The sequence below is a fragment of the Pristiophorus japonicus genome, chromosome 1 (assembly GCF_044704955.1).
Source record: "Pristiophorus japonicus isolate sPriJap1 chromosome 1, sPriJap1.hap1, whole genome shotgun sequence".
Lineage (NCBI taxonomy): Eukaryota > Metazoa > Chordata > Chondrichthyes > Pristiophoridae > Pristiophorus > Pristiophorus japonicus.
In genome coordinates this window covers 356692927-356709860 of record NC_091977.1, presented here as the reverse complement: position 1 = coordinate 356709860, position 16934 = coordinate 356692927, and the positions used below count along the sequence as shown (strand labels likewise).

Sequence of the window (16934 nt, the reverse complement as noted above, 5' to 3'; positions counted from 1 at the left end):
GCTAGCCATAGATACAAAGAAGTCTTGCATTAATTCATGCGATCCAAGATTAAGATCCCATGGAAAGATTAAAGACTTTGTGGAAGTTTGATGTGCCTGACACCCATCATAAATTACGAATTCAAGGGATGTATTGCCAAAGACTTCCCTTCCACGGAGATGAAAAGCATCTCAAATGGATTCCATTATCTTTCGAGTTCTTGGAGGTTAAAAAGGACACAAACCGCAAATAGTCGAGAACATAATGCCAGATGTGAAAACACTTCAGTTTGTAGTTGCATAGCTGTATTATCATTATGGAACTGCCTCTAAAAAGTAAACCGTCTACCTTTATTCCTCAGCTGCTTATGGTTCACAAATATAGTACAGGTTAGTCTCTCACAGAAGTAGCTCATAAAAAGCAGAAACCCCTATCCAATAAGCCTTGAGCACAGTTCTGCTTTCCATATTATAAAAAGGATATAGAGGCACTGGAGAAGATGCAAAAAAGATTCACAGGATGATACCAGAATTGAGAGGATATAGGTGATCAGGAAAGGCTGAACAGGCTGGGGGTCTTTTCTCCACAAAAGAGAACGCAGATGGTTGACCTAATAGAGGACTTTAAAATTATGAAGCGGTTTGATAGAGTAGATGTAGAAGATATTTCCACTTGTGGGTGAGTTCAAAACAAGGGGTCATGAATATAAAATAGTCACCAATAAATCCAATAGGGAATTCAGGAGAATTTATTTTACCCAAAGAGTGGTAAGAATGCAGAACTCGCTACCACAAGGAGATTTTGAGACAGGTAGCATAGAACTAGATAAAGACATGAAAGAGAAATGAATAGGTTATGCTGATAGGGTTAGATGAAGAGGGGTGGGAGGATGTTCACATGGATCAAAAACGCTGGCACCGACCAGTTGAGCCAAATGGCCTGTTTCTGTGATATACATTGTATGTAATTCTATGTATATGAAAACCAAAATACTCACCATATATATATATATATATATATATATTATATATACACCTGTATTAAGCTCTCCATTGGGTTGATTCAGCAGGTATTCCAATGTTTGGCTGTATCATATGCTGGAGAACTTCAATTTTGATTCTAACAATGAAGTTACAAGGGGAAATCCAGCCTGACTTACCTCCTTGATTTTTTTTTGAAGTGATGTCCCATGTGGACTGTGGAAATTCCTACGATTTGTTGTACCTAGATTTGCCAAAAACATTCGATGAAGCTTATAATGAAAAAATTAAGCACAAAGCTGTCAGGATTCGGGGTAAAACTTGGGAATAGAATTTTTTAAATGGCTGATGGGCAGAAAACAATAGCTATCTGTGAAAGAAGTTGTCATGGTTGAGAGAAGGTGTTGAGTGGGTTGAATATCAAGGCCGACGCTGTTTCTACTTTCTATGAACTTTGGATTTAGAAATACATTGCAAATTGGTATCATCTGCAGATGATATCAAAGTAGAAGCAGCATTTGATTTAGAGGAAACAGCTCGGGAACTGAAAAAGATGAATTGGATAAAAACTGTACTTGGGCAGAACGATGGCTGGTACAATTTAATATGGCTAATTTTTAAATTCAGCACATGGGAAAAAATGGGTGACATAATTACTCCACGAACAGCATTTAAATATCTAATGATAAAGTTGAAGAAAATCAAGGAGTGCAACAGAAATTAACAAAGCAAATAGAATGCTGAACAATATAAGCAAAACAGTAGCGCACAAGTCAGAGGGAACACAGTAAAAAGAGGATTGTTCCCTTATACACAGATATCCCTGTGAGGAGCACAAACATTTCCCACAAATAAAGTCAAGGAAAGATGTTTTATTAATACATAAAGAGCACGAGGATAACTAAAGGAAGAGTACGGCCTAGTAGAGACCAAAAAGGTAACCTGAGAGAAAAGACGTAGGTATGGTTCTTTGTAAATACTTTGCATCTGCCTTCACAAACGAGAGGGATGATGCAGACACTGTAGTTAAGGAGGAAATGTGTGAAATAATAGATGAGATAAATATAGAGAGGGGAAATATTAAGGGGTTTAGCATCTTTGAAGAGTAGATAAATCATTAGGCCCAGATGGAATGTATCCCAGGCTGTTGAGAGAAGCAAGGGAAGAAACAGCAGAGGCACTGGCCATCATTTTCCAATCTTCTCTGGTTACAGGTGTGTTGCCGGAGGACTGCCAACATTGTACCATTGTTTAAAAAGGGAGAAAGGGAATGACCAAGTAATTACAGGCCATTCAGCCTAAACTTGGTGGTGGGCAAATTATTGGAAAAGAATTCTGAGGAACAGTATTAATTGTTATATAGAAAGGCATGGATTAATCAAGGAATCGGCATGGATTTGTTAAGGGAAGGTCATGTCTGACTAACTTGATTGAGTTTTTTGAGGAGGTAACAAGCAGAGTCGATGAGAGCAGCATGTTTGATTTCGTCTACATAGATTTTAACAAAGCTTTTGACAAGCTCCCACCTGGCAAACTGGTCAGAAAAGTAAGTGCCCATGGAATGCAAGGGAAAAGTGGCAAGTTTTATCCAAAATTGGCTCAGTGGCAGAAAGCAAAGAGTAATGGTTGATGGATGTTATTGTGACTGGAAGGCTGTTTCCAGTGGGGTTCCACAGGGTTCACTTGCTTTTTGTGGTATATATCAATGATTTAGACTTCAATATAGTGGGCATGATTAAGAAGCTTGCAGATGATATAAAAATTGGCCGTGTGGTTGATAGTGAGGAAGAAAGCTGTAGGAAGATTATCAATGGGCTGGTCAGGTGGGCAGAAAATTGTCAAATAGAATTCCTTCCAGAGATGGGTGAGGTAATGCATTTGGGGAGGGCTAATAAGGCAAGGGAATACAAAATCATCATCATAGGCAGTCCCTCGGAATCGAGGAAGATTTGCTTCCACTCTTAACATGAGTTCTTAGGTGGCTGAACAGTCCAATACGAGAACCACAGTCGCCGTCACAGGTGGGACAGATAGTTGTTGCGGGAAGGGGTGGGTGGGATTGGTTTGCCGTACGCTCTTTCCGCTGCCTGCGCTTGATTTCTGCATGCTCTCGGCGACAAGACTCGAGGCGCTCAGTGTCCTCCCAGATGCACTTCCTCCACTTAGTATGGTCTTTGGCCAGGGACTCCCAGGTGTCAATGGGGATGTTGCATTTCATCAGAGAAGCTTTGAGGGTGTCCTTGTAACGTTTCCTCTGCCCACCTTTGGCTCGTTTGGTGTGAAGGAGTTCCGAATAGAGCACTTGCTTTGCGAGTCTTGTGTCTGGCATGCAACCTGCCCAGCGGAGCTGATCAAGTGTCGTCAGTGTTTCAATGCTGGCGTGATCGAGGACGCTAACATTGGTGCGTCTGTCCTCCCAGGGGATTTGTAGGATCTTGCGGAGACATTGTTGGTGGTATAAATGGTAGGATACTGACAAGTGTAGAGGAACAGAGGGACCTTGTAGTGTAGGTCCAGAGATTCCTGAAGGTAGGACAGGTAAACAAGGTGGTGAAGAAGGTAGATGGAATACTTTCCTTTATTAGCCGAGGCACAGAATATATGAGCAGAGAGTTATGTTTGAGCTGTATAAAACACTCGTTAGGCCACAGCTAGAGTATTGAGTGCAGTTCTGGCCACGTTACATGAAAGATGTGATTACACTAAAGAGGATACAGAGAAAATGTCTGTACCAGGATGTTACCATGACTGGAAATTATTTCGCTATGAGGAAAGATTGGATAGGCTGGGTTGTTGTCCTAGGAGCAGAGGAGGCTGAGGGGAGACTTAATTGAGGTGTATATGTTGTGTATGCATGCCTGTTTACTGTGTGATGTCTGTAACACTGTTATGCAACACTGAATGTACCTTACACTGTACACACCTTACCTGTACACCAGAGGGTGCTGCTGCTGGAGACCCAAGGGTTACCTGCACACTGCAGGTAACCCAGTATAAAAAGGAACACACAGCTTGTTGTCCTCACTCAGGAGCTGCAAATAAAGGACGACAGGTTTACACAGTTTAAGTATCATACACTGCCTCGTGGAGTCATTACTAAAGGTGCCTACATACACTACAATATAAAACTATGAGGGGCCTAGATAGAGTGCATAATAAGGACCCATTTCCCTTAGCAGAGAGATCAATAACCAGGGGGCATAGATTTAAAGTAACTGGTAGAAGGATTAAAGGGGAGTTGAGAACTATTTTCACCCAGAGGGCGCTAATGATCTGGAACTCATTGCCTGAAAGGGTGGTAGAGGTGGAAACCCTCATCACATTTAAAAAGTACTTGGATATGTACTTGAAATGTCATAAACCAACAGGGCAACAGACCAAGAGCTGGAAAGTGGGATTAGGCTGGAGAGATCTTTCAGCCAACACAGGCACAATGAGCGAATGGCCTCCTTCTGTGTTTTAAATTTCTGCGATTCTATGAGAATTCAGAGTGAATTACATAAATATCACTAACGGAGTTATGACATTGGTTTTAAAACTACAATACCTCAGACATTGACTGTTTAAAACTACAGTTCACCACATTAATATGACTACAGTAGTAAAGGAGAACCCAAGAAATTTAGCACCAGGAAAATGTCATTATGCCCAATAAGTATCCCATTTTGATAGATCTCAACCCCATCATCTCAAGTCCGAGGTTCAGTCTTGTTGAGTTGCTTGATCTCAGCAGGTCCATAACTAGCCTCGGTGCCTCAGAGTTTGAGAAGAAAAAATATCAGCCAACTTCCTGCTCACAATACAGTGCATTATCCTCCTGTCATCACACAAGGTCTAAGACTGAGGTCTGGACAATCCTTATTGGTTGGGGAAGGGAGGCTCTGCAGGGGTCCGATAGTTGAACAGGATTAACTGAATTAGGCAATCAAAGTTAGGTGTTGAGAGCTATAAAGATGGCTGCTGCTTTGTGTCCTAAAGTTCTGAAATAAACTAGGTTTTTGGGTGTGCCTGCCAAAGTAAGGGAAAACAAGTATTATGGCCTCCTCTTTAGCCTGTGCAAGGCAACAGTCTATGAGTGCTTGGCACAGGCCTTTTGCAGAACAATACATTTCTGTGCCTCCTCCGCTGACATTAGAATGCTGGATGTATTGGTTTAATGAGTGTCCCTTGCATCCAGCATTCAAACAACAGAAAAAGGAAATAGGTCAGTCAACGTACTACCCTCTATTGCCATGTCATTTCAATAGGCCCACCATCTTATTGGGGCATGGTTAACAAATGCCAGGCATCCTTTAGTATCTCACTCAAACCTAACCATTCTTCAAGTAACCTAGAAAGTTAGTGTCAGCAGCTATTCAACAACAGAAGGCGTCACCACGTAGCTCAGTCCCAACCTCACTCTGTTCAAATATGTGCTTAATTCCAGCAGGAGTTACACCACCTTCGCCACAGCAGACGATTGTAATACGAGAAATCCTCAAACATTAAGCTTTGCTGTTTAACTGCAAATAGCAAAGCCATTGGCAGATTGGTCAGGACAGTTGGTGTTATGGCTGCTAAGCAGGATCTTCTGTCCTAACCTTATATTACTTTGGTATGTTCCAATGGTATATACAAGATGAAGGTTGATCCATCAGAAATAAAGAACTTGCATTTCTCATCCTCAGCTGTCCCAAAGTGCTTTTACAGCCAATGAATTACTCTTTATAAAAAAAACACCAATGAGATAGACAAGTTTATCTGTTTTGTGGTGTTGGCCATGACACCAAAAGATCTCTCCTGCTCGTCTCCGAAAAGTGCTAAAGGATCTTTTATGTACACCAAGCAGGGATTTTTTTGGGATTTTCGAATAATATCATCCTCCACACCACAATCTCAAACATCAATTACCACAAGATTATATTTTTGGGAGAATTGATGATTAAGTGATTAGTTAAATTCTATTTTTAGCTTCATGTCAAAACAAACCAGCACATTGGTATAAGTTCTACAGCTCAATATGACATGGGAGTCAGTGACTGCATGTAACATCACTTGTCTGCAATGTCATGCTGTTTTCATTTGCAGTGCTCTGCATATGGTTTCTCCAAATTTTAAATCAAGCCAGGCTATACTTCAACAATGTGTCAAGGATGTGAAATGAAGGATAATTGGGCTTCATGTTAAATCTGTTGGTTATTTTTCAACTTGCTACATACATATACCATTAAGCACTAGTGAAACAAAGCTAGAAACTGAGTTGTGACTGTATAAAACATACTTCTAATTCAGGGCCATTATACTGCAGATCTGGCTATTTTCTGTCATGGAGCTGTGTAATAAATATTATAATCAGGATGTACCTATTACAAAGGTTCATATTCATCTACAATACTTTAGAGGCTAATCCTTTTGGATAGGGAATATAAAAAAATATTTACAAAAAAAAATCTATTTCTCAGTTTGCTTGGGCCTGGTTATAGGACACTATTGGCAGCAATTTGTCTGGCCATCCTCTTAGCCAGGTAACTGCAAGATTTGGTGAGGAGTATAAGACAGAACTAAACTAAGGGTGAGGAAGAGGGCAAGATATATTTTTTTTAAAACTTGTTCCAAATAAACTTCCCATAGTTTCTCACTGAAGCTGGTCCATGCTTAAAAGGAAAAAAAGCTGATGCATTACTTTACAAGGGGGGGGGGGGGGGGGGGGGAGAATAATAGTCAAACTGGTACACATTTGCTTTTAAGACCATTGAACCATTGCAAGATGACTGAACCATTGTAAGATTATGTTAATGTTTAAGTTACTGGAATGATATTCTCACCCACTGGCAAGCTTTTATAGTCTGGTAAAATGTTCAAGCTGGAAGAAAAACACAAAGACTAACAAATGGTCACCAAATTCAAATTTATTTTCATTGAATTCGTATAAACTTGAACCTCCAATATATGTTTCAGACACATGAAAACTCTTTCTAGAAAGGTCAGCTTCAGGCTTGCTTTTCAGAATGGCATTTTGTTGCATTTGAACACCTTATTGAGCTACAGCACATCCAATTCAGATCTTAGCTGTTGTGACCTTGAAGAGCTTCAGCCATGAATAATTTGCCCATGCTCTGTGACGTGAACTCCTTGATCTGCTGGCAGTAGGTGTTGATTTGTCCTGTTAAAAGTTGAGAGACGGAGAAAAAAATTACCCTGGGAACCTGATCATCAAAAATGCAGCCTTAAAATGTAAACTCAGAATTCAAAGGGCTATATAGTTCACACAATTATATACTGAACAGATAAATTTAATTTTCTTCTTTCAATATTTAATATGCACATCTCTTCTATACTTTTTTATGGTTAGCTTGCATGCTAATAAATTACCACAGGTTACAATACAGCCCCGACTATATAATCACAGCACCAACCACATCTGTGTGAAGTGACCAGTGTCAAAGCAATTATTACACAACACTCAAAAGAAGCCTTTCTGAAAACCTCATTTTCTCCACAATTCCATGCTAATGTAATCATGAGAACTTATGGTTGCAAAAGTCTGAGGATCTGTATCAAATGACCAATATAATGCTGCTTACCAATCATGTGATGTGATATGCACTTGGCACAGTACACCTAAAAGGTTGATACTCATTTAAACAGAAAATCAGGAGTACAATTTAAGGAAAGGGGATTTGGACTTCAATCTCAATGCCAGGTTTAATTGACCTTTGCTGCTCTAACTTTACTACTTATTGCTAAATGGCAGCAAAGACTCCGCCAAAAGATTGGTAAATAAAGCCCCCAACTGTTCCTTAGGAATTCTGCAGTATTTCAGCTCTTCCTGAGTCAGCAGCCCAGTGCCCAATTTGAATCAATACTGTGTATACTCACACAATTTGGATTAAAGCAACAGAACTACCACAAAGTCTTACTGAATATGTTCCAAAATCTGATACAGTAATCCTTTCCCTCTCCTTTCTAGAATGCTTCTGTAGGGCAGGGATATAAAAAAGAATTTGAATCTGGAAGTCCGCAAGTAACCAATGACGGAGGCACCTCCCAAGGATCCAATTTAGGCCCCACTTCCACTAAGGAGTGGAAAGTAGTCCAGGCCTCTCTCTCCTTTTTGAAGGACTTTTGGCGGTGTCTGGACAAATGTGAGGGAGAATGTCATGAGGTCTGGAGTGGCTGTTTCAGCCATTTTAAAAAAAAACTTTGACTTGTTTTACTTTTCCGGGAAGCAACAAAAAGTTGTGCTTTGTGAAAAGCCCTCCCCAAACATTTTAAGGGCAGAATTTTCCATAAATTTTTAGTTTTAAAACAAACGTTGCTGAAGCTACAATTAAAATTAATTCAGTAAGCTGTGACTCAGAGAACTGCTTAAGGTAAGAACTGTGGACCCTGGCAAAAAATTGCACCATAAATCATCCCAGTGAGCTGAGAAAATTGGCAAAATATGAACATCAGTCTCCTCCATTCTGCAACTGAAGAATGTCACTAGAAAATAGGTATGTTCCCAAATCTCAAGCAACAAGCATGCTATTTCCCTCCCTTCAGCAACCACAAATACAACACAGTCCAAGAGAGCTTAGAGAAACCTTGGTGAAAATAGAATTGCCCAAATTATAATGAACAAAATGCATCATTTTAGTACCTCAGAAAACATATGCGGGATAACTGCTATCAACCATGCCAACCTGTGTTTTACACCATTTCGGTTAAACATCTATTATAATGTCTTTTTAATAAAGACACCGCTCCTTCACTCTCCATAGGTTAGATACTGGCCCTTTATTTCTGGAAAATGGGTCCAAGACCAGCCATGACTGACCAAATGAAAGTCCCTTTTGCCTGATGAGGATTCTGTGTGAAATGGTTCTGGGCAGTCTCAATCTAGCTCTTATCAGCCACAAGTCCACAGCACAAAATTGATCTTAATTCTCTACGAATTGGCATTAACTTATTAATCTCATACACAAAAACCATAGGATGGCTAGTGGGAGAAATGTAAAAATGTCACACTGGTGCAGCAGAGAGTGCTCTTCTGAAACAAAAATCAGAAAATGATGGAAACACTCACCAAGTCAGTCAGCATCCCTAGCGAGAACAGATGATTAACATTTTATGTATAGACACTTCGTCAGAACCTCCTCTGAGGTTGGGGAGAATACAAAAGCTTTACTGTGCACCCTACTGTACTACACGTGATATGTCTAATATTCACTACTCTCCTTCCCACCACCCCCTTCAAAATCTCTAACCTGCAACAAGCAGCGTTTCAAGCCTTGGTGGTGGCTGAGGTGGTTTGAATAACTTGGTAGGATCTTCCTCTGGCAATGGCGCCTCACCACGGCTCTGTCGTTGGGTATTTTCCAGCTGGCGTCTGTGGAGATACTGCAGAGAAATTGTCAGTAGAAAGTATGCTGCCGATTCAAGGTTTTCAGATAACTTAGTTGCTTTAGATAACTTTTTTTTAAATCTTTCATGTTGGAGGGGGGGGGGGGGGGGGGGGGGGGGAGGGTGGAAGTTAGAGGGAAGGAGGAAGTACATTCTTAATCACCTATCCTCACTTTTCCCCCAAAAAAATAAATATAAAATGTCTGGTTAGCACCTCCTACTGCCACTGACAAAATGTTTTATATTAGTTGTGTAAATTATTCTTGTTATACGGACCCTTTATTAACTATGCACATCATTGTTGTAAGCTAGTATATTCTCTCAGGTGGAATGGTGCTGGTCTGAGCATCTTACACTTACGGGTGCCCTTACTGCTCCACATCTAACAACATGATAATGTAACCCAGAGGCTAACAATAGACTCTCCCCTTTGTGATCTAAACTGTTGCATGTGGCCACAATCATTTCAAAGGTAAACCAAAAAAAACTGTGGATAAGACAAGGCCAGATACGAATGGTTAAGCCTTTTTATTTTTCAGACAGCAAGTGAATCTACAGAACAGTCAGGATGGAACTCATTTAATTCAAATCAGTACAACTTGTATTTGTGTAATAATACAAAATTATGAACATGCTACACTTCTCCGTGTCAGTGCATCACCTTGCTTGACTTAAAATACATTTTAATTACACTCCTGCATCCTAACCTTCTGAGCTTGGCAAAAGCATTTTGTTTAAAAACCTTAGTGTGTGGTTCTGTCCCCATCTTATCTCCATGTGTTTATAACCAGAGGGGAAGGCCTAGGCCCGACAACCTCCGCTAAACACACAGTACGGGGGATTTTCAACGCAATGGGTGGGACAAGCTAACAAGTTGCTTATTGCCTTTGGGGAAATAACTTCAATGCCTAGCGCATTCACATTGTAACCACCTTCCGAATCAAGACTTAAAAAAAAACTTGTGGGAATGCACTTTGCTTTAAAAGCACAACATTTAAGTGGAACTCTTTTCCAAATTCTTTCTATGGAATAATGGTCAAAAATACCAAAACATGACAATCCTGCTTCTGAAAACAAATAATCCACTGTTGATGTAAAAATGTTCAGATCCAAATTACCTCCCCCCACTCCATGTGATATATAATAAGCATTTTACAGTAATAAACCTACAAATTTTGCAGATTAAATTTAAGAGGGCAACAATTACCAGGGACTTAAAAATGCTTTTATTTCTAAACTAGAATGCACAATTTTTTTTACACCTACAATACACAATGTGTTTTATGCCCAAAAGTTAATGGCGCACATGAAATATGCTCATCTCAAGTTAATACACAAGAACAAAATTCATAGATGTGTATCTAAAGATGCAATTATATTCATAGCATCAACACTGACAACTTTCAAATGGCTGCCAAATACCTAAGCTTTGACTCAGCACAAAGGAAAACTGACCTTTCCCAGAGGGAAAAGGAGGCCAACAGAGCATTCAGTGTCAAAAAGAAACAGAAGAAAAAAATACTAGGCTAACAAAAAGGATGTTTTTCTTTAAAAGAGTTTTTAAAGCATGAAATCCGAAGGGTGTGATTCATTTTCCCCAGTTAAGAATAACCACCATGACATAATCATTGTGCAATTGTAAAGTCTGTGCCTACCATAGTTTGCCGTGATACCATGCTGATGGTATTTCTTTATTCTAAACGTTGCCAATACAGGAAGTTGTAGCTTTGATTCTACTTACTTGCTGTTTCTGTTGTTGCTGTTTAGTTACATTCCTCATGTAAGTATTATATTTAATGATATCTTGGCTCATTTCATCCACTCTGTCCATTAACAGCTGGAGGTTCCTCTCGAGATGATTTCTGTAAGACACAATTAGGAAATGAAAAATTATAGCTAATATACATTATGCAGAAATAAATTAATTTCGATTCTTCATTTGCTCAAATAAAATTAATTTGTACTCAATTTTAGAATCATCACAGAAAGGAGTGAAACCACCTTGCCTCAGCAGACCAAACTGCAGAAGCTCCAATCAGGAAAAGATACAACCAGTGTTGCTTTCTGGCTCACCTGCTGCTGTTGGCCACACCAAAAAGTCTGTAATGGCCAGCATCTGACAACCAACTCAACTATTGACAACAACATATCTGAAACTCCAATTCAGTGTATTGCTTAGAACACCATGTGAGCCAGAAAGCAACATTAGTGCTATCTTATGTATACTGGGGTATCTACTAAGTTAACACTGACTTGCTCCAGGCAAGAAATCCTACCAAAGGATGGGAGGATTGAAAGATGTAGCCTGATGCTCCAACCATTTTCAGTAACCCAGCTAGTGAAGCCTGACATTTCAAGTTACGTTTGCTAGGCAAAGAATAGGAACCCAAGTATACAACCCAAACTGTGCAAACAAAAAGTAATTTTGGTTTGATATCAGTAATACTTTTGACTTTTTTTTCCAAAGGGCCAACCCTTTAAAGTGTACAAGATGGTATCACGTTATACAACATAAAAACTATTTTTACTGAAATGCTAAAGTATGAAGTAAAATTAATTTAACCTAAACCCAAAAAAAAAAGCTTGAATTACACAACTGGTCAGTCAGCATTTGTAAAGAGAAAAGACAGGTTATGATATTTTGGGTTTGTGCCTATTGCAGTTGGATAATAAGAATATAAGAAATAAAAGCAGGAGGAGGTCATTTGGCCCCTCGAGCCTGCTCTGCCATTCAATAGATCACATTGATCTGATCTTGGCCTCAACTCCACTTCCCTCCCCATAACCCTTCACTCCCTTATCACTCAAAAATCTGTCCATCTCCACCTTAAATATATTCAATGACCCAGCCTCCACAGCTCCCTGGGGCACAGAATTCCACAGATTTACAACCCTCAGAAGAAATTCCTCCTCATCTCAGTTTTAAATGGGCGATCCTTATTCTGAAACTATGCCCACTAGTTGTCGATTCCCCCACAAGGAGAAACATCCTCTCTGCATCTACCTTGTTGAGCCCCCTCAGTATCGTATATGTTTTAATAAGTTCACCTCTCATTCGTCTAAACTCCAATGAGTATAGGCCCAACTTTTCTTCTTAAATCAACCCCTTCATCTCAGGAATCAACCTAGTGAACCTTCTGTGAACTGCCTCCAATGCAAGTATATCCCTCTTTAAATGAGATCAAAACTGTATGCAGTACTCTAAATGTGGCCTCACCAATACCCTGTACAGTTGTAGCAGGACGTCTCTGCTTTTATACGCCATCCCCTTTGTAATAAAGGCCAACATTCCATTTGCCTTTCAGATTACTTGCTGTACCTGCAATCTACTGTTTGTATTTCATGTGCAAGGACCCAGAGGTCCCTCTGTACCGCAGCACTTTGTAATTTCTCTCCATTTAAATAATAATTTGCTTTTTTATTTTTTCTGACAAAGTGGATAACCTCACACTTTCCCACATTATACTCCATCTGCCAAATTTCTGCCCACTCACTTAGCCTGTCTATATCTTTTTGCAGATTTTGTGTGTCCGCCTCACAACTTGCTTTCCCACCCATCTTTGTATCATCAGCAAACTTGGCTACATTACACTTGGTCCCTTCATTCAAATCATTAATATAGATTGTAAATAGTTGAGGCTCCAGCACCGGAAAATGAACCATTTATCCCGACTCTCTGTTTTGTGTTATCCATGCTAATATATTACCCCTAAACCCGTGAACTTTTATCTTGTGCAGTAACCTTTCATGTGGAACTTTATCGAATGCCTTCTGGAAATCCAAATCCACTGGTTCCTCTTTATTTACATGTTGCCCCTTGGCAACATCATCCGAAAACACAACATCGGTTTCACATGTACGTTGATAACATCCAGCTCTACCTCACTACTACTTCTCTCAACCTCTCCACAGTCTCTAAATTGTCAAACTGCTTACCCGACATCCAGTTGAATATTTGGAAGACTGAAGCCATCGTTTTCAGTCCCCGCCACAGACTCCATCCCTCTTCTGTCTGAGGCTGAACCAGACTGTTGGCAACCTTGGTGTCATATTTGACCCTGAAATGAGCTTTCGACTATATATCCACAGCGTAACTAAGACCGCCTATTTCCACCTCCATAACATTGCCCCTCTCCACCCTTGCCTCAGCTCATCCGCTGCTGAAGCTCTCATCCATGTCTTTGTTACCTCTAGACTTGACTATTTCAACACATTCCTGGCTCTCCTCCCACATTCTACCCTACGTAAACTAAACTAGAGGTGATCCAAAACTCGTCTACCAGTGTCCTAACTCACACCAAGTCCTGCTCACCCATCGCTCCTATGCTCGTTAACCTACATAGGCTCTCGGTTAAGCAATGCCTCGATTTCAAAATTCTCATCCTTGTTTTCAAATCCCTCCAAGGTCTCGCCCCTCCCTATCTCTAACCTCCTCCAGCCTCACAATGCACCCCAACCCTCCCCTCCTCAGAGATGTCTGTGCCCCTCTAATTCTGTGCTCTTGAGCATCCCTGACTATAATCGCTCAACCATTGGTGGCTGTGCCTTCTGTTGCCTAGGGCCTAAAGCTCTGGAATTCCCTGCCTAAACCTCTGCGCCTTTTTACACCTCTTTCCTCCTCCAGGGCGCTCCTTAAAACCTACCTCTTTGACCAAGCTTTTGGTCACCTGCCCTAATTTCTCCTTATGCGGGTCGGTGTCAATTGTTTAAAAATCTCAATACTCCTGTGAAGCGCCTTGGGACGTTTCACTACGTTAAAGGCGCTATATAAATTTAAGTTGTTGTTCACAGCTCACAATGTTTTGTGGCGTAACTTGCTGGCAGTGTGAGCAGATAGTGGTGCAGGAAGGATAAAAAGGATTTTGGGACCTCAGTGAACAGTGAGACCAACAGTGTATTAACCAATTAAATTTAAGGATTGAGAAAGAAAGAGAAACTATTGAGAAGGAGGATGAATTAAGAGACAAATCAAACTGAAGAGAGGTAAAGAAAGACTGGATTGAGAGAAAGAGACTGAGTGGGGGTGGGGGCGGGGGAAATGATATTAAAATCTCTAACAATCTACCTACCACCTGAAGGAATGAAACTCTACAATGTAAATTGTTCAATTTCTGGGTCAGAGAGGTTGACTGGCACTGCATTAAAAATTATCACGTTGTTAAAGTGCTACTTATGCTGTTAATTACCAGACTTAACTTTGTGTGGTGAGTTTAATGGGCAATTAATGTATAAATCCAGCAAGGTCTTAAAAATAACAAGGTGGTTAAGGGTGCGATGCTGTTTGTGGGGAAGCAAACATTGGTGGGCGTAAATCCACTAGTAGGTTCCGGACAGTCACAGCTCAATGCATATCTCAATCTCCTGAACCTGCTAGCTGATTTGCACAAGAGTAACTCCGTGTGTCGTTATCACGCCACTGTTATTTCAACAATATCCAGCCCCCTCCTGTTTTGATTTTTATGATCAACATTGCGCGGCTTTGTTAATTGCTGCTCTACATTGGTTGGACATATTGAGCATTCGGTCTGCTAAGGCTCTTAGATCATGTTCTGCTTCATCCATAGCTATTTCAATACAATTCACAAAGTATGCGTGTCACCTATTTTTCCTTTGCACTTGTCCATATTAAATTTTTTACCAGCAATTGTTCTGTCCAACTCAGTTTCTAGTTCCCGGGCATACTTGCCAGAATCAAATGCCAATCCTAATCTGGTATAATCTGCAAATCTGACCAATATGCATTGAGTTTCTGAATCAATGGTGGCCAAAACACAGAGACCTGAGTCACTGCACTCAGTATTTTCTCCCATCCCACCTCTACAAATACTCATCATTTTCTACCCTTCACATCCATTCCCAGAGTTTACCCTGAATATAGAGAGTTATTTTGGTTAACTAACAGCTGTTTGTGTGAAAGCCTGTCAAGTGCCTTTTGGTAGTCTTAGTACATTATGTCGAGGGCTTTTCACAATCCACTTGGAATGCTACCTCCTCAAAGTGGCCAAGGAGGTTCTCCTTCTGACTCCAAATTGACTGCTGTTTGTTTGATTATTCCACAATTTTCCTCCTGATAATCAATCCATTATTTCACCCAAAATGGAAGAAAAACTAATCAGTCTATAAGCTGTCCATGTCTGTTTTGTCACTTTTTTTGAATACAAGAATCACACTGGACTGTTGCCAATCTACTGGTACCTCCCCTGGGTCATAGCGTAATACACCTTCCTCCTGTTGCTGACCTGATGGTTTGCAGCATGCATCACATATTAGTTTGGATTTTTTAGCATTAGAGATTAATAACTAGAGTACTTAATTCTGTAGCTTACCCTGTTCCACAGGATCAATTTTGTTTACCTTCTTCCAGGTATCCCTGAAATATAGGGATACACCACCTCCTTTTTTGTCCACTCTGTCTGTTCTGAAGAGTTTCTAAGCCTGAACTTTATAATGAAGGGATGTACAAAAAATGTGTTTTAATTATCATTCCCAGCTGCTGTTACAGATGTGCAGGTGAATACTTTGTTCAAAGTTGACAATACTTCCTATAAGCTTACATTTGATTGTTTTTACAGTGGTGTTTTTAAAAGTTACTTTGAAGTCCTGCACCAAAGCTACTGTTGCAGTGCATTTAAGTTTGGGTTGTTAAAGCTGTGTATCAAACTTTGCCATATTAATAGTACAGTTATTGGTTTGGTACCAATACCTACCTCCACACCGGACTCAAAATGGGGGAGCAAATGGCACTGCACGTGCTTAAACCTATTTGCAGTGCTCTGCTAACCAGCATCCAAATGCCAATGACATTTTTAACATGACCAAAGAGCCAAATTTCCTGGTTTATATCCTTTTTTAAAAAAAATTGTTCATAGGATGTGGGCGTCACTGGCAAGGCCAGCATTTATTGCCCATCCTGAATTGGCCTCGAGAAGGTGGTGGTGGTGAGCCGCCTTCTTGAATCGCTGCAGTCCCTGTGAAGGTACCCCACAGTGCTGTTACAGAGGGAGTTCCAGGACTTTGACCAAGCGACGATGAAGGAACGGCTAAGTCAGATATTGCCAAGTCAGGATGGCGTGTAACTTGGAGGGGAGCTTGCAGGTGATTGTGTTCCTATGTCCTCCTAGGTGGGGCAGGTTTGCAGGTTTGGGAGGTTCTGTTGAAGAAACTTTGGCGAGTTGCTGCAGTGCATCTTGTAGATGTTACAAACTGCAGCTACAGTACGCCAGTGGTGGATGGGGTGCCAATCAAGCAGACTGCTTTGTCCTGGATGGTGTCAAGCTTCTTGAGTATTGTTGGAGTTGCACTTATCCAGGCAAGTGGAGAGTATTCCATCACACTCCTGACTTGTGCCTTGTAGATGGTGGAAAGACTTTGGGGAGTCAGGAGGGGAGACTACACAGCCTCTGACCTGCTCTTGTTGCCTCAGTAGTTATGTGGCTGGTCCAGTTAAGTTTATGGTTGGTAAATGGTGAGCCCAAGATGTTGCTGGTGGGGGATACGCTGTTGAATGTCAAGGGGCGGTGGTTAGACTCTTGCTTGTTGGAGATAGTCATTGCCTGGCACTTGTGTGGTGCGAATGCTACTTGCCACTCATCAGCCCAAGCCTGAATGTC

General features: G+C 40.7%; 1 protein-coding gene across 1 annotated transcript in view; it reads right to left on the bottom strand.

Moving 5' to 3' along the window:
* Positions 1 to 6830: 6830 nt before the first annotated feature.
* The window catches only part of eif3hb (eukaryotic translation initiation factor 3, subunit H, b), a 151225-nt gene continuing 141121 nt past the window's right edge, over positions 6831 to 16934 (bottom strand). Inside the window, exons 5-7 of the mRNA XM_070882281.1 lie at positions 11066 to 11186; positions 9189 to 9321; positions 6831 to 7102 (exon numbers count right to left, since the gene is read on the bottom strand). Coding sequence (XP_070738382.1) covers positions 7005 to 7102; positions 9189 to 9321; positions 11066 to 11186 — 352 coding nt within the window. The 3' untranslated portion in view covers positions 6831 to 7004. The remainder of the gene's footprint in view (positions 7103 to 9188; positions 9322 to 11065; positions 11187 to 16934) is intronic.